Source organism: Lynx rufus, unplaced genomic scaffold (genome assembly GCF_022079265.1).
Source record: "Lynx rufus isolate CCGP_SWC_20201006 ecotype Redwood Valley unplaced genomic scaffold, mLynRuf1.p SCAF_1, whole genome shotgun sequence".
Classification (NCBI taxonomy): domain Eukaryota; kingdom Metazoa; phylum Chordata; class Mammalia; order Carnivora; family Felidae; genus Lynx; species Lynx rufus.
In genome coordinates, this window is record NW_025814823.1 from 123,404,402 (window position 1) to 123,422,469 (window position 18,068).

At 38.2% G+C, this 18,068-nt stretch overlaps 1 protein-coding gene across 1 annotated transcript in view; it reads left to right on the forward strand.

Annotated features, from left to right (window-relative positions):
- The window catches only part of SPINK5 (serine peptidase inhibitor Kazal type 5), a 100,406-nt gene that overhangs the window by 51,561 nt on the left and 30,777 nt on the right, over window positions 1-18,068 (forward strand). The window contains exons 22-30 of the mRNA XM_047076308.1: window positions 1,472-1,574; window positions 2,993-3,120; window positions 6,334-6,403; window positions 7,303-7,430; window positions 7,852-7,930; window positions 10,817-10,944; window positions 11,967-12,039; window positions 13,107-13,234; window positions 14,119-14,218. Of these exons, the coding sequence (XP_046932264.1) occupies window positions 1,472-1,574; window positions 2,993-3,120; window positions 6,334-6,403; window positions 7,303-7,430; window positions 7,852-7,930; window positions 10,817-10,944; window positions 11,967-12,039; window positions 13,107-13,234; window positions 14,119-14,218 (937 nt within the window). The remainder of the gene's footprint in view (window positions 1-1,471; window positions 1,575-2,992; window positions 3,121-6,333; window positions 6,404-7,302; window positions 7,431-7,851; window positions 7,931-10,816; window positions 10,945-11,966; window positions 12,040-13,106; window positions 13,235-14,118; window positions 14,219-18,068) is intronic.

An 18,068-nucleotide genomic window follows, 5' to 3' on the forward strand; every position in this document is an offset into this window, starting at 1 on the left:
TTACATATAAAAGGAGCAAATTATTATCTGTAGAGCATTTTTAGGCAAATCTTCCTCTATAAAGGCCAAGATTTACAATTCTAGAAATAGACAATATATCTAGGTTGTTATATTCTCTCTTAGTTCTGGGGTAGAGCCTACCTATTAATAGATCACAACATCTTTCTTGGTAAAATTTTAGGTCCTTTGCTGTCAAATGGATCCCTTCTCTAGATTATAATTACCACTGGGAATATAATACACATATTTTGCTATCAGTCTAACTCTTCTACCTACATTTTTTAAAATATCACATTTTTCACAGAATGAAAATAAATTCTTTATACAAAGCTCAGAAGTACACATAAAATATTTAACTCATTTAATAGCCATTTACTATCTACAATGTACAATGTGAATAATGATTGTTCATAGATCGATTAAATAATCTCAGAAATCATATAGTTGACTAAAGATCAGACATGGGTACAAGTTAATAAAATATGAGGGAGGAACTGCTAAATGAAAAATGATGTGTACAGTGTACTCTGGTACTTCAGGGAAGAGAGAGTTAATAGGAAGTTTTATGGGGGAATAGAACTGGTCTTTATAATTTGGATAAGATATGAACTGTACAGGAAGGAATGAGAGGGGCAGAGGGCAACAGCATGGGTAAAGCTCTGAAATTAAGAAAACAGTAATCTGAACAACAAAGAGCAAGTCATGTAGTTTAGTTAGAACTTAGCCACTTTGCTGGCTTTGAATGCCAGATCAAGGATTTTGAAGTCAATGCTATACATAGTGGGAAGCTGCTATGTCTTTTTTCGGGTAAGAGAGTAAGTGGCATAAGTATGGTTCCTTTGGGAAGATTCATACGTCACCAATAAAAAGGGGGGGAAGAGAAGGAAAAGACTAAGATTCAGAATGCTACTGGTGATGGTAGGGGTTTGCAGGAATCCAGGAGCCACTAGATCTCATCAGAGCCAGAGGAATAAGAGGGAAGGTGAACGGATCAACATGGGAGATGTGAAAACAGTGTCACAGTGTCAACAGCCATGGGGGCTGTGGGGAAGGGGACAGAGATGGCTCTAGTGTATTCTTCTTCATGAAAAGTAGAGAATCCAGGAGCAAGGACACATTTGGTGGAGGAGTTAGTTCTTGTTGGACCTCTTAAATATGAGGTGTTTGAGAAGAATCCAGCTGGAGAGTCACAGTGAGCATTTAGGAAGTGGTAGTAAACCGCTCACGTGGCTTTGCTTGTGTTTGTGTACATGTTGGTTTTCCTCTACAGTAGTGAGAGCTCTTCTAAGCAGAAGGACTCCATGTAATTCGTCTTTCTATTTTCAAAGGAGGGCCTGCAATATAGTGGATGTTCAGTAAATGCTGGTGGATTCTGTACAAATCTATTTGGGTCACACGATGAGCAACTCACAGAAATGGGCTCCGCTCTCTGTAATCTGTTATTCCGTACTTCCCCCTTTCTAATTTCCAGCCAGAAAGAAGATGAAGAAAGAAAGAGAAAAGAAGAGGAAGATCAGAGAAACGCTGCGGGGCATAGTTCCAATGGTGGTGGTGGCGGAGGAGGGAAAGCGCAGGTGAGAGGACCTCTAATTTCCACGACCAGGGTGGACGCAAGTATCTGACAAGAGCACCATGGCAGAGCCTGGCATAAAGGGGAATGAATGTCAGGCTGAGTTTGAAAGCATTCTCTGAAGGACAGGGGAGTTTCCCCTTGAAACTGCAGGGTAATATCTCAGCAAATTTTAGTCTCTCTATGGCTCGTTTTGATTTCTTTAACCCTGGAAATAATTAACATGATGACCTCATCCCAGTCTCCTGACCCCTTTTTATATAATGTAGCTCTCAGGCCATTAATTGATCATAAGACTGTTAGGTGGTATAAACATGGAGATAGTCCTCAGCAGCATCACATGCTCTTTATTTTCTTCTATTATTCTCTTTCCTTCGATAGGGTCACTTTTTCAGGGCATTTTTTCTGTTGATCCAAGGCAGCATAATATGGTGAAAGAGCATGGTTTTCAGAACCACATAGTTTGGGGTAGACCCTGCAACCCATTATGCAGCATTGAATAAATTACTTCATGTCGCTGAACTCTAGCTTCCCTTATCTAGCAGTACTCTTACAGGGACAAAATAAAATGATTTAGGCAAGTTTTTAGCACATTTTCTGAGACATTTTTAAGAGTCAGAATGACAGTGTTGCCTATAAACCCAGTCCTTGGGCCTGTGAACACTACTGCATAAGATTACAGCTGCTTGATTTCACTTTTTACGACCTTAGGATATCAAGATCCTCTCTTTGCTTCCAGATCTGACACAGGCCTGACATATGTCTTTGATAAATTCTGGCTATTCTGTTTTTCTATCTTTTCTCCTTAAGGAGGCTACATCCTCACTCTCAAGAATGAGCACTCAAAAGTCCCCTGTTTGTCTTCTCCACAGTTGTCTTGAGCCTGTCTTCCTTAGCATTTTGTATAATTTTGTACTTTCTTCCAGCAATTCTTTCTCCCTTCTGTCTACACCAGAGGTCAGCTTTTTTTTTTTTTTCTTCTGTAAAAGGCCAGATAGCAAATATTTTAGGCATTGTGAGTCATATGGACTCTGTTTCTCCTATTCCATTCTGACATTATTGTGGGAAAGCAGCCATAAATATATCTAAATGAATGAGTTGAGGGTGTGTTTCAAGTTTTGATTTGTAAAACCCCCATATATAAGAACAGCTGGATAGATTAGTCTTATAGGCTATAGTTCGCTGACCCTTCATCTGTGCTATTAAATCCCAGCCAGCTTTATAATTTCCTTGTGTAGAACCTTAGAAGCAACATCATTAACTATGACAACTGACCTCTGAGAATATGGGTGATTCCAGTCCCTCTTTCTCTGTAGATAGCAGTGCTGGACATTGTAATAACAGAAACTCAAATCGTTTAATGGACTTAACAATGCAACAAACCAAGTAATCCAAGAGACCTACTCTCCTCTCCTTTTTCAGGACCAATGTGCAGAGTTTCGGGGAAAGATGCAAAACGGAAAACTCACCTGTACTCGGGAGCGTGATCCTGTACGTGACGCTGATGGCAAGGCATACAACAATAAATGTACCATGTGCAAGGAGATACTGTAAGTACTTCTTTCAGCTGGCAGTCTCAAAGATAGTCCCCAGTTCCTCCTGAATGACTAGCTATTTCTCATTTACTTATAGCTCCCTCCTGAAAAATTGTTTTTGTTAATTCCCAAGTATTATCTCTTTCCCTTATATCCCGTAAGAAACAATGAGCCTTAGCAATGGCAGCTAATCATTGTCTGATTCCTAGTCCGTTTTCTCTCATAATTCTGTGACCTGCAATTGCCATCATGATAGAGCATTTCTCTTTAGAACATATAATGCCTAAGTCCTGTGGAGAGTTCGCGAAGGTCATTTGGAATAGTTGACCAGCATAGTTTAAGAGGGTTGTTTCTTGCCGTGTGTGTGGAACACATTTATTGCATAATCCAGAGTGTTTCTTCTGTGTGTTTTCCCTTGTGAGTGTACTGAGTTGGAGTGCTTTCTGATCCAACTCAGCCACTCTTGATTTGCGTTACTGGGTCAAGGAGCATAACCAACCTTGTACACGGAGATAGTTTTCTGGGTGACCTTGATAGGTACTCATAGTTTTAAAATTTGATGCATATATCATAATGCTATTAATTATGACACTTAATTGATATGAATTTAATAAGTATTTAATGCTTCTCCACACATACATCTTTTTCACCTTTCTCCTTGAAAAGAAATTACAGTCTTGTGATAGTGTAGGCCATGTGAGAAAATCTGATTAGTTCAAATGTTGCATTTTACAGATGAGAAAAACTGAAATTTTTCTTTTTTTAACTTTTTTATTTTGAGAGAGACAGAGACAGTGTGAGTAGGGGACAGACAGAGCGGGGCTGGGAGAGAAAGAGGGAGAGAGAGAGAGAGAGAGAGAGAGACTCCCAAGCAGGCTCTGCACCATCAGCACATCAGCACAGAGCCTAATGCGGGGCTTGAACTCACGAAACCGTGAGATCATCACCTGAGCCGAAACCGAGAGTCAGACTCTTAACCGACTGAGCCACCCAGGCGCCCCTGAAATTTTTTTAACTTCAGGGTCTCATGGGGAAGTGAACTTCAGAGCCGAAATCAGAATCCAGTTCCTCTGAATACTAGCCTAATATTTATTCACATTATGAAAATTTGTCAGTAGAAGCAGGGCAGTAGAGTAGAGTAGTGCTAGGGTTTTAGCATCAGATAATTTCAGCTTCATGTTCTGGACAGGTTATTCCACTTTCCTAGGCTTCCATCTGCTCATATTTATAATGGTGGTAGAGGCAACAATAATCATCATAGCCACTAGTGTTTGTTTTGAAAGGTAAATGAAAAGAACCAGGTAAAACTCTCTACACAGTGCCTTGCACAAAGAAGGCATTCAATAAATGTGAATTGTCACTATTAATGCCATCAGTAGTATCCAGTAAATAATAGGCATCAGCATGAATAGTAATAAATAATAACTAATGTTATGATTTCCTGCACTACACTGTGTTGTCCTTTTGCACAACTTCTACTTTGCAGATATGACTAACATAACTGACAGAGCATTTCACTTAGGACTTTGCTTCTTTTTGCCACATATATTGATAGATAATTTTGTTAAGGAACAAATGACGATTCTCCAATGCAAAAAATGTATAAGATAAAATTTTGCCAATGTAATCATTGTCATCTATATTATAAGATACTCATCTGGAGTATTTAACAAAACACATCATAGATGGAATATTTTTTACAATCTTTAGAAATCACTCATCTGACAATGAATGGTTTTTGACTGTCTGCATTGTAACAGGCACTGGTCATGGACAAGCATTCTTCATGTGAACAAGACAAAGTTCCTGCCATGTAATTATAATGTAATATAGAACAGACAAGTTATAAATAAATAAACAAATAACTACATAGCACAGGGCTAGATGGTAATATGGAAAATAAAGCAGAGTAAGGCAACATAAGGGGATTGCAGTTGCTGCTTTATTTATGGTGTTCAGGGAAAGCCTGACGTGTGAGGGACACCCATAAAGAGTAAGTGAAGTGAACCATGTGGACATCTAGAGGAAGAAAGTTTCAGGCAGAGCAAGAACCAGTGAAAACTTTTGAAGATGTAAAATTACCAAGCTGAAAAACAGAAAGGAGGTCATCATGTCTCAAAATTATTGCATAGAAGATTGCAGAAAATGAGTATGGGGACATTAAATAAGGCTTTTTTAGGCCAAGAGAAGGATATTGGATTTTATTCCATGTGTGATCAGAGGTCACTGGAGGCTTTTGATCAGAGCCATGATTATCCCTCGAGTGGCATTAAACTGAATCATTACAGTACCTTCTTCATCCAGTAGTACTTGATTAAAATTTCATGACTTTATATTTGTTTGAATCTTCAGGATCTATTTTACTGCCACTTCCCTATTTCTTATACATGCAAAGGGAACTCCCTAAAAAGAATATATACATGTATATATGTTATATACATACATACACATGTTGTTTTGTGTACAACACCAAATGAAACTTGGAAAGAAAAGTAAATGTACTAGATCTTGAGCCAACTGCATCAGAATGACCTGGCTTGTTGAAAATCAGGCTACAGAGTCCCAGTCTAGATCTTGTCAGTAAACCTGTTGGGATAGTCAGTGGATCTGAATTTTTAAAAGTTTCACAGGTGTTTCTTAATGTGCATGAATACTTAGAGACCACTGGCATAAATATTTTATCAGAAAAGAGTTTAAAAAAAAAAAACATGATCCTAAGGTATTTTCTAGATTACTTATCTTCTTTCTACCTTGGGTTCCATACTTTAAAAACTAATACCCTAATGGGTTGATCTACAAGTCAAGGCACTAGACTGGTGAATTGGTGAGGTGTTAAAAACCACGACGTAGCATGAAAAGATGAGGACACTGGGCCTGAGACTTGAAACTTGCCTCTAAATATCTGATGAGTTAATATCGAGAAGAGCTAATGGGTTCAGCAAACTTGTTCTGTGTTGTCCTGGGATTGTGAAGACCAAAGGATGAAAGTTAAAGGTAAATTTGGACACAAATAAAGGAGACTTTGAAATTACTTGAGTTTGTCTACCTAGAATACCTATCTACCCTATAGACCCTGTGATGAGGAAGCTTCTTAATAACCAAGCTGACTCTCATCTTTGAGGATGCACAGAGCTTCTCTGTGAAGGAAATGTAGGATATGAACTCTAAGGCTCCTTCCAAACCTGAGTTTCTACTAACAGGATGACTATTGACTCTTGTCTCTTCCAGAGAAAGAGAAGCAGAGGAAAATAAGCACTCTGACTATAGATCAAATGAGACTCAATCAGCATCAGAAAAGGTGAGTCACTAACTAGATTTTGATAAAAATGGTCTTTCTGTAAGTCAACATTTGGCTATCAAAAATACAGAAAGAGAATGTCAATGTTGCCAACTAAGATCTTTGCCCTAAGAAGGTCAGAAGCCATCATAAACGTCAGTATTGCTGATAACTTGTTCAGTGTGGAAATTTCATGCCAAACGGAACTCTTTGAGTCTAACACATTACAAAGCACTTTTATAAATCGTAGTTTATTTAATTCTCTCAACAACCTGATCAAATACATTTTTTTAACCTTATTTTATAGATGGGGAGAATGAGGCTCATCTGCTGTAACAAATTGCTATCGACAGTGGCTTGAAACAGCACAGATGCATTATCTTATATTTCTGGAGTTCAGAAGTCCTAACTGGATCTCACAATGTGTTAAAACTAAGGTGTCAGTAGGGCTGCATTTCTTTGTGGAGGCTGTAGAGAAGATCTGTTTCGTTGCCTTTTCTAACTTCTGGAGGCTTCCTGCATTGGCTCATGGCCACCTTTAAACTGAGTGGTGTCCACTTGAATCATTTTCATGCGGCATCACTCTGATATTGACTTCCCTGCCTCCCTCTTTCACTCCTGAGAACCTTTGTGATCACTCTGAGCCACACAGATAATTTAGGATAATCTGTCACCATTTTAAGGTCTGCTGATTAGCAATCTTAATTCTATCTTCCACCTTAATTTTTCCTTGCCATGTAAGGTAGCATATTTATAGGTTCCAGGAATTAGAATCTGGTCATGTTTGTAGGTCATTTATATTGCCTCCCAGCAAGGTTAAGTGGCTTCCTGACTCTTGAGTCAAAATCTTCAGACTTTCAAGCCCAATCAAATACTATGTGAAAAGAGTCATTTCTAATATCATCTTTCCTTATTTTTAGGATACGTGTGATGAGTTTAGAAGCCAAATGAAAAATGGACAACTTATCTGCACCCGAGAAAGTGACCCTGTTCGGGGTCCAGATGGCAAAACACACGGCAATAAATGTGCCATGTGTAAGGACAAACTGTGAGTATTTTTCAAAAATGGGGCTTTAATTGTGAATATTACAGTATAATAATCATTTCTCCTTTCTCATGAGTTTGAGAAAATGACTTTTTTTTTAAAACAGATCAGGGAGCCTGGGTGGCTTAAGTCAGTTAAGCATCTGACTTTGACTCAGGTAATGATTTTGTGGTTCATAAGTTCGAGGCCTGCATCAGGCTCTGTGCTAACAGCTCAGGGCCTGAAGCCTGCTTCACGTTCCATGACTCTCTCTTTCTGCTCCTTCTCCACCCATGCTCTGTTTATCTCTCTCTCTCAAAAATAAATAAACATTAAAAAAATGTTTTTTAATGAAAAAATAAAACAGATCTAATTATTAATGAGGTGTTTGTTCACTCTGGCTGAAATGTTTTGTTTTGTTTTCCCCCCCTTTTTTTTCTTCAAGGGAAAGGGAAGCAGCTGAAAAAAAAAAGAAAGAGGAGAACAACATGAGAAACACAGGGGAAAAGAGCAATGAAAACCAGGTAGTGTGTGTTAGACATACACTTAAAGCTGGATGCTTGATTGTAAGGTTAATTCTTTCAACAAATATTGATGGAATGCCAACTGAACCCACTCATTGTGGGCATAATGATAAACAGGAAACCATGGCCAGATGTGGCAAAGAAATAGCATGTGAACCAGTGCCCTAAAAGCAACTCTGATGCACTTAACTACCTGTTTGCAGGACCAGTGACAAGTGTCAAGTTTTGGTTGTTATCAAGGGGATTTCTTCTCTGAGGTTTTAAAACAAACAAATAAACAAACAATTAAGCAAACAGACACCAAAATTACAAACAAGAAAGCAAATATCAAAAACTTGGAGCTCTGATGATAAATTCTTGACTTGGTGGTCCAGTGTCATCTTGTATTCAATTTGGGCTTTAAATTTTTTTTTAATTTTTTTAATGTTTACTCATCTTTGAGAGAGAGAGAGAGAGACAGAGTGCTAGTGGGGGAGGGGCAGAGAAAGAGGGAGACCCAGACTCACTGAAGTCTGAAGCAGACTCCAGGCTCTGAGCTGTCAGCACAGAGCCCACTGCAGGGCTCAAACCCACAAACCGTGAGATCATGACCTGAGCCAAAATCAGATCCTTAACCAACTGAGCCACACATGTGCCCCCAATTTGGGCTTTAAAAATAATGTTCAAGGAGCAATGGGGTGTCTCAGTCGGTTAAGCATCAGACTCTTTATTTCAACTCAGGTCATGATCTCCTGTTTTGTGAGTTTGAGCCCCATGTCTCTGTCTCTGTCTCTGTCTTGTCTCTGTCTCTCTCTCTCTCTCAAAAATAAACATTAAAAAAATAATAGAAAAAACAATGTTCAGTGCTTTAGAATACTAACACATAGACTGTGACACAGCACAATCTCCTCCAATCCATCTATGGACTCCAATTAGAAAAGAGAAATTGTGAAGTTTCCCCAGGGAAGTTTTCCCATTAATGAGGGAACTTTTCATTAGGTCTATACTGACTTACAAAATGAACCATGAATAGTAATTTTCATTTTTTAAAAATATGTTGGGCATATGCATTTTGGTAAATGAATGGGCTTGAGAAAAGATTTTGTTATCCAACTCTAAATGATCTCTTCAGGCCATCTATTCTATTTGTAATCCTGGTCAATGTTTTTCTTTTTTTAATTATCTATTTTAGAAATTTCAAACAAAAAATACTCTCTACATTCATATATGAAAAATATCCAGACATTGTCTGTGTGTGTTTTGTGGCAAAAAGAGAACTATGGTCTTACCTACAAATGCAAAGTAAAATTTTTCACAGAACACATGCATCATCATATAAACCAGCCCAGTAGAAACTTTTGGTTCTAGAATAAATGTCACGGGGATATAAAGTACACATGGGGAGTATAGTCAGTAACAATGTATTAACTTTATATGGTAACAGATGGTAACTAGATTTATTGTGATGACCATTTTGCAAAGTATGCAAGTGCCAAATCACTATGTGGTATACCTGAAACTAGTATAATATTGTACATCAGTTATACCTCCTTAAAAAAACTAATAAACAAGCCTTCCCCAAATCAATGCAGTAGGCGGTACTGTTGCAATTTTTCAGTTGAGAAAAACTTAAGGGAAGTTAACTGCACAGAGGTAATAAATAGAAAAGTCGGAGATTGCACCCATAAAGCAAAGATTGCAATATGGTGCTATCATAAACATATAAGTGTGTGGCATTTGGAGTGTATGGAAAAGGAAATAATTCCAGCAACTCCCAAAAATGATGGCTGTGAGATATTTAGTATTTGGATCAAGTATTCAATTCCAGAGGACTTTTTTACTGCTGCAGTTAAAAGTAGTTCTGGAGTTGTTCATGGGTATCACACTTTAAAGAAAGAAGGTTAACTATCATCTAGGTTACTAGCGGTGTCTTTCAAGGGCATCTTCCCATATCTCTACTTTGGCTCTTTGAACTTACAAATTTCTGTAGATGTCCAAAAATTTCCAGATCCTTTGGACTCCGTTCCATTGCCTTTTTTTTTAAGGTTCTTATTTTTCAATGAATGTACAAAGCCACATTACCTTCTTACAAGTGCTTAGGAGTTTTATTCTCTGCCAGGTGAAAGCCCAGAAGACGGGAAAGCTTGTTAACAGATTTCTGAACACGATTCCAATGTTGACTTTAATTACTTCATCACTTTGAGCCTTATTTTCTCATCTGTAAAATGAGGATAATGAATGTTTATCTTCTAGGTTTTTTTAAGACAACCAAAGGAAATCCACTAGAGCATACAACAAAATGCCTGGCATATGATAATACAGACTTGATTTTTGCCAAGAGAGCATCTTTCAGTTCTTTCCAGGGCTTTTGTATGTGTGGAGTATTACGTAGAGGTGCAGGGAGACAGGTGTAGCACTCAGCCTGCTGCAAATTGTGTTAACACACTACAGGCTCCTGACACAGTAGTAAAATTCCACTGGGATGCTATGGAGAGGATTCTAACTTCATAAGCAGATATTGAATAAAGTTCCTTTGAAACACGTTCCATCTCCAACATATTGTTGTCTCTAGATTTTTATTTCCCCCTTTAAGTATTATAAGTTTATATCTCGCAAGTTACACTTAAAGTTTTAGAGATCGGGGCGCCTGGGTGGCTTAGTTGGTTGAGCGTTCGACTTTGGCTCAGGTCATGATTTCACGGTTTGTGAGTTCGAGCCCTGCATCTGGCTCTGTGCTGACAGCTCAGAGCCTGGAACCTGCTTCGGATTCTGTGTCTCCTTCTCTCTCTGCCCCTACCCTGATTATGCTCTGTCTCTCTCCATCTCTCAAAAATGAATAAACATTAGAAAATTTTTTTTTAAGTTTTAGAGATCAGACTATCATGGTAACATCTCTTTTTTCCTCAGGATCGATGCCATGAATTCCGGAACATGGTGAGAGAGGGAAAGCTTATCTGCACAAGAGAAAATAACCCTGTTCGAGGCCCCGATGGCAAGATGCACGTCAACAAGTGTGCTATGTGTCAGAGCATCTTGTACGTGAAGAGGTTTATCAATCACTTTGGCACGTTGTGCTCATTTGTGAGGAGATAGTTATTTTTTTGTAATGTTTTTTTTGTCTCTTTTTTAATATTTATTTTTGAGAGAGAGAGAGTGAGTCAGGGAAGTGCAGAAAGAGAGGGGGTCAGAAGATCTGAAGCGGGCTCTGCTCTGACACTGGAGAGCCCAATGTGGGGCTCGAACCCACAAATCATGAGGTCATGACCTGACCCTAAGTCCGACACTCAACCAGTGACTGAGCCACCCAGGTGCCCTAGAGATAATTCTTTTTAATTTAAAAGTTAAGACCCTGGGCATCACACATTAAAAATATAGTAGGCCTTCACTTTAGAAGAGGATAGTAAGCTTCTAGAACACTCTCATAAGAAATTTTCATTTTGATAATGAGAAGCATAATTGTACCTGGAGCATCTGGGACAGGGAGACAGCTGTTGTAAAGTGTGCCAAAATCACGGACTTTCAGGAGCTGAGGAACACGGGACATGCCAGTTCACTCTGCAGTGTTTCACTTCCTCTTATATATAAAGGAAGAAATTACTACATAATGGACTTTCTGTGGGGATTCAAGGAGATAATATTTTTTAAACATTTATAAACTTTAAAGCAATATAACTATATAATGAAAATGAATATTGGAGAGTTCAGTTCTAATTTAATATGAAAAAGAAAAAAGAGAAATGAAACATCACACCACATGAGGGCCATACAAATATTTTACTAAGGAAAACATGCAATGGCCTTCTAGGAGCATATATCATTTGGGTGACAGCATAGTAGCTGAATTTATGAAAGTTGATAACATTGCCACAAATGAATTATGACAATTCCAACAATTAGGACTCATTAGTAAATATCTATATAGATAGATATTAGATATTTTTTAGATACGAGAAAATGGTGTTAGATTTGCTAAGGTTTAGAATTAGAGAAATACTTAGTTTAAAAAACTCACTAATAACCCTATAAAAAAAATGATCTAGGCTTTTTTATTCTGCAGTGAGCGAGAAGCTAATGAAAGAAAAAAGAATGATGAAGAAAAATCAAACACCAAGCCCTCAAATGACGCAAAGGTTATTTTTTCTTAATGTTTATTTATTTCTGAAAGATAGAGAACGAGCAGGGGAGGGACAGAACAGAGAGAGGAGGACAGAGGATCTAAAGCAGGCTCCACACTGACAGCAGAGAGCCCGACGCTGGGCTGGGAACTCACAAACCGTGAGCCCACATTGGACACTCAACCCACGGAGCCACGTAGGCACCCCACAAAGATTATTTCTTAAAAGATATGAAGATGACTATTTTGCCATCTATCCTCAGCATCTTACATCCTCCAGTTTTTGGATAATAAAAATGCTAATGTTCTGCTTCAAAGAAAAGAGACTGCTAATATTTGCATTTTGGTTATAACAACATTTTTTTCTGTCCTTAAGGCTTAACATTTTTCTCAATTTTGTAGAGAATTCTCCAGTAGTGTGTGTCTACTATTGCTTTATTCTCTCCTCTTTGGGAGAAATAGGGATTGAAAAATAGAGTGTAAAAATCTGACGCTTATCTCTGACACTAAATGTGAAATGAGGTTTCAGGTAGTTTGTTGACATTGATTTTTACAATTCAGGTAATATAAACTAATTTCAAAGCTTCCTCTTCAGCTTCTCTCCTTGATGTCTTTTTTCTGTTTCCTCCAGATGGCTTTCTGAGCATCAATGACTCAATAGTGTGTATGTGTATTCTGCCTTTTCTATTTACTTTTCAATGCAAAGAAGACATGTTCAGTCCTTTGCAATAATAATCACATTTGTAGCATTAGATTCCTGTGATATTGTCCTTGGGTCAAGAGTACACCTCATGTGGAAAATGAGAGAAAGGAAGAAAGGAAGCAAGGAAGGAAAGGGTATGGGAGACAAGGAGATCTGTCAAGAATTACCCCCCTGCATTTTTGGGACCAGTGCAGAGAGATTCAGAATGAAGTGGGGGATGGAAAGTTTAAAGTCTGGGTGCTCCTTGGCCTACATTGCCAGGGGAAGTGCACTGAGTCTGAACTCAGAGCTAAGAAAAGACTTTCTGAAATCAAGTTTGAGAAAACCACCAAGCCAAGAAGGGGGAAAATCCTGTTCACTTGCCCTTTCTCATTTTCTAGGATGAGTGCAGTAACTTTCGGGAGTACGTGAGGAATGATGAGCTCATGTGCACGCGAGAGAATGACCCCGTGCAAGGTGCTGATGGAAAGTTATACAAAAACAAGTGCTACATGTGCAGAACTATCATGTGAGTAAGAGGATCCTGTTACCCTCTTCAGTGGGGCAATTGCATTTTTATTTTTATATTTTTCAATGCAAAAAGGAGTTTTTATTAAAGCATGGAGACAGGATATGTGGAAATTGCATTTTTAGGAGCTGCTGGTTAAATAAATGTGTGCACACAAATCAATGGAATCCTTAAAATAAGTCTTTAGATTCAAGGCCCTTAAAAGTTGAGAACACCTGGTATAGGAGAAAGAACACTTGGACTTGGAGACAGGAAATCCAGGTGTAAATTCTAACTATGATATTTACTAACTGTGTCACTCAAAAGAAAAATTTTTTTTCAACTCTCAGGATCATAGCTACAAGAAATTGTTCCAAATCTTTGTTCCGTGACTAGATCAGACTCATCAGAGAAGTCTTTCTTTTTAAGAAATATAGATTTTTACACCCCAAAATATATTGTCAGAAAATTCAGAGCTAAGGAACTTGTTTTTTAGAAAGGGTTTCTAGGTTATTTTGACAAACAACCATATTTGGGGACAATGGACATGGTAGAGATTAATGAGCATGGCTATGAAAAACACTGTGTGAACATGATAATAATAATCAGTATTTTTTTTAGCTCTTTGTAGTATGTTCCTGGAGATAAGAATCATCAATACGACCCTCTTTTTATGTTCTAGGAAAGCTAATCTCAAGGAATTGAAGCAACTTGTCCAAGGTTATATGTCGATTAAGTGATGAGCACTCTAAACCAGTTCGCCTTTGTGTACCTTTCTTTACATCATCCTCTGGTTGAATGTTCTATATCACATTTTATTCAGGGTTACTTAACATCCCCCTGGAAGTTATAGGAGGTAGTCTTTGTGGCTATACCTTTAAACTACTTTCTGTCTTCTTCTATAGTCAAAAAGAAGCTTTGGAAAGGGCAAGAATTCGAGAAAAGTCATCCCACATTAGATCTTCTGCAGAGAAAAACAGCCCAGCTTCCTCCAGTTCTTCTCTGGTAAGAATGGCTGCTTCAGAAAAGCTACTCATTAACTTAAAGCACCTATGCTTGGGGCGTGTTGCCACTCGCTCTCCATGAACTTCATTTCTATGGAAAGGCCTTGGAAAGGCTAATCCAGTGTAACTCCAAATCCTTTGTCTGTACTTCATGCTCAGTGAGAGTTCTGGGATGACTGGGCATATTATTCTGTGCTCTTTTAGATTATCAGTCCTGCTCCAAGCCAATTTAGTACGTTTTCAACGTTTTAAAACATGAACGTGACTTATTGTTCATGTGGTCCAATAAATAATTTTAGCAGACCAGAAAGACTCCTCATCCAGCTTCCTTTTGCTCCCCATCCCCAAACCAGCCCTCCTCCCAATAGCCCAGAGAGGTGTGCTGAGCATGTTCAAACTTGTGAAATTCCACCAATCAGCAATTCACAGTAGTTAAAACTTGCTTCTTCAAAATACAAGTTGAAGGCCATCAGTAATGTATACCTTAGCGTAATTTAGCCTGAGAGAGAGAGTGCGAGTGGGAGAGGGGCTGAGAGAGAGGGAGACAGAGGATCTGAAGTGGGCTCTGCTCTGGCAGCAGAGAGCCCAATGTCAGGCTCAAATTCATGAACCATGTGATCATGACCTGAGTCGAAGCTGGACGCTTAATGAACTGAGCCAACCAAGCGCCCCACTGTTTGCTTTTTTACAGCTTTGCCAAGGTGGGGACTAGAAAGGAGGAAAGAGGGGTAAGAGAACATGAAGTATACTCATGAAGTAGAATATCAAATTGGCCCCTAAAAGTGAGACTTTAGCACCTAGTCCGATGACCAAGAAAAAAAGAAAGAAAAGTATCAAACATGAATTTTATCTTATTATTTGCCCAATTTAAGTAGGATAATAGATGAGTTGCACTAGTGAAATACATAGTAATGACATATTTCTAGTAAATTAGACACTTCGCTAGGAATCCCATAAGCATGAAGATAAACTATTCACAAATCTGTTCTTTTTTCCCCAGCTTTATTGAGATATAATTGACATATAACATTGTGTGAATTTAAGATGTACAGTGTGTTGATTTAGTACACTTCTTTGTTTCAAAATGATACCACCGTAGTGTTAGCAAACATTGCCATCATCTCACATAATTACCATTTTTGTGTGTGTTGAGAACATTTAAGATTTTTCACTTACCAACTTTCAAGTATATAATACAGCATTATTAGCTATAATCACCATGCTGTAAATCACACCCCCAGAATTTATTTATCTTATAGCTGAATATTTGTACCCTTTGACCAATATCTCCCATTTCCCCCAATCCTATTTCCCTGGTAACCATCATTCTATACTCTGTTTCTGACTTTGAATTTTTGGTTTCCACATATAAGTGATATCATAGAGTATTTGTCTTTCTTTGTCTGACTCTAGCATTATGCCTTAAAGATTCATCTAAGTTGTCATAAATGATGGGATTTCCTTCTTTCTAATGGTAGGAATTCCTTCTTTCCAGTGGCATGGGTGTGTGTGGATGTGTATGGGTGTGTATATAACACATATTCTTTTTTTTTTTAATTTTTTTTAAATGTTTATTTATTCTTGAAAGAGACCAAGAATGAGGGAGGGAAGAGCAGAGAGAGACACACACACAGAATCTAAAGCATGCTCCAGGCTCCACACTGTCAGCACAGAGCCCAATGCGGGGCTCAAACTCACAAACTGAAAGATCATGACATGAGCTGAAGTCGGACGCTTAACCACTGAGCCACCCAGGCATTCCTATAACACATATTCTTTATCCACTCATCCACTGATGGGCATTTAGGTTGTTTCTGTATCTTGGCTACTGGGAATAATAAAATCTGTTCTTTTTTTTTTTTTAAACATTTTACTGAAGTATAATAGTCATATAGAAGAAGTATGCTTTTCATGAGTGTACAGCTACATGAAATATCACAAAGGGACCACACCTGTGATAATAGCACCTAGGTCAAGAAATGAGATATTGCCAGCAGACCAGAAGCCTCATCAAGGTTCTTCCTAATGTACAATCTCATTTTGAGCTGAGCTTTTCCTTGGAGATGAGAACCATATCCATTATTCATTTCATCATCCATCCATTCATTCGACAAATGTTTATTGAACACCCACATTTTCCAAGCATTATTTATGTGTATGAGAATGATAGCCATAAACACAGCAGACGAAACTGTCTACACTCATGGAGTTTATATTTGAAGAACATAGGTAATCGATAACACGAATGAATAAAGTGTAAATCCAAGGGGATAATAAAATAATGATGTAGCAAATACTGGGATCGGAGTAAGGGGGGGATACAATTTTAAGTAGCCTGTACAGGAAAGCACTCTGAGGTGACATTTACACCAACGCCTAATGGGATTGATTCCATACATGTAAGTGAGAAGACAGCATTCCAAGAAAAGAATAGCAAAGCTCCAAGGAAGGGGTTAAAGACAGCAAAGAATCCAGTGTAGCTGAAATAGAGTAACCTCAAAGAGAGCCATAGAAGAGGAGGTCATTAAAGTAACAGAAGGCCATATTATATAGGATTTTGTAGACCAGACTAAAGATACTGAGGGGCCCCTCAGTAAAGATACTGGGTGGCTCAGTTGGTTGGGCTTCAGACTTGGGCTCAGGTCATGATCTCATGGTCCATGAGTTCGAGCCCTGTGTCGGGCTCTGGGCTGACAGCTTGGAGCCTAAAGCCTGCTTCAAATTCTGTGTCTCCCTCTCTCTCTGCCCCTTCCCACTCATGCTCTGTCTGTGTCTCAAAAATAAATAAAACATTAAAAAATATTTAAAAAATAAAGACACTGACTATCATTCTGAACCAAAGTTTTATAAAGAGGAGTGATGTGATCTGATTTATTTTTTAAAAGAATAACTTTGCATAATATATTGAAAATAAACTACAGGGAGGCAAGAGCAAAATCTGGACAGCTGGTTAGTCATAGCAGTCATCAATGGAAGAGATGATGGTAGTTTATACCACGGCAGTGGTGGTAGAAGTCATGAGAGGTGGTTGGATCCTGGGTCTGCTCTGAAGGTAGAATCAACCATACTTGGTTCAGAGTTGTTGTAGTACATAAGAAAAAAGAGAAGCAGGGATGCCTGGGTTGCTCAGTCACTTAAGCATCCAACTTTGGCTCAGGTCACGATCTCGCGGTTTGTGAGTTCAAGCCCCATGTCGGGCTCTGTGCTGACAGCTCAAAGCCTGGAGCCTCCTTCAGATTCTGTGTCTCCCTCTCTGCCCCTCGCCTGCTTGCATTCTGTCTCTCTCTCTCAAAAATAAATGAACATCAAAAAAAATTTTTTTAATGTATAAAAAAGAAGAAAAAAGAGAAGCAGCCTGTCTTTGTTGTTTCCGTATAATGCTTTATCCTAGTAGTTTTGAACCTTGTAGCAGCAGATACTGGATACTGAAAAAATACTGAGGATATATGTGGTTCAGTCCTTCCTTTGTCAGTGATTCATAGACGGTGCTTGTCTAAATTCTCCCTGATTATCTATTAATATGGAACTCGTCATAATCTAAAGCAGTCCATTTGGATGTTTTATTTGTCTAAACAACTATACTAGCAAACAAGTATTTCTGTATGAGTGGCTACAGATATGATACTATTAAATTTTCTCTTTTCAGTCTGTTTCAAAGAGTGGTTTTCAAGGAATTTATTAGTTTCATCTCAGTTGTCATGTTTATTGGCATATAGCTATAACATATCCACATCATGCTTTAATATCTATATCTAGTGAAACTCCCTTTTTATTTTTAATATTGCTAATGTATATTTCTTGACTTTTTATCAGTTTTGCAAATGCTTTATCAATTTATTAATCTTTTTAAA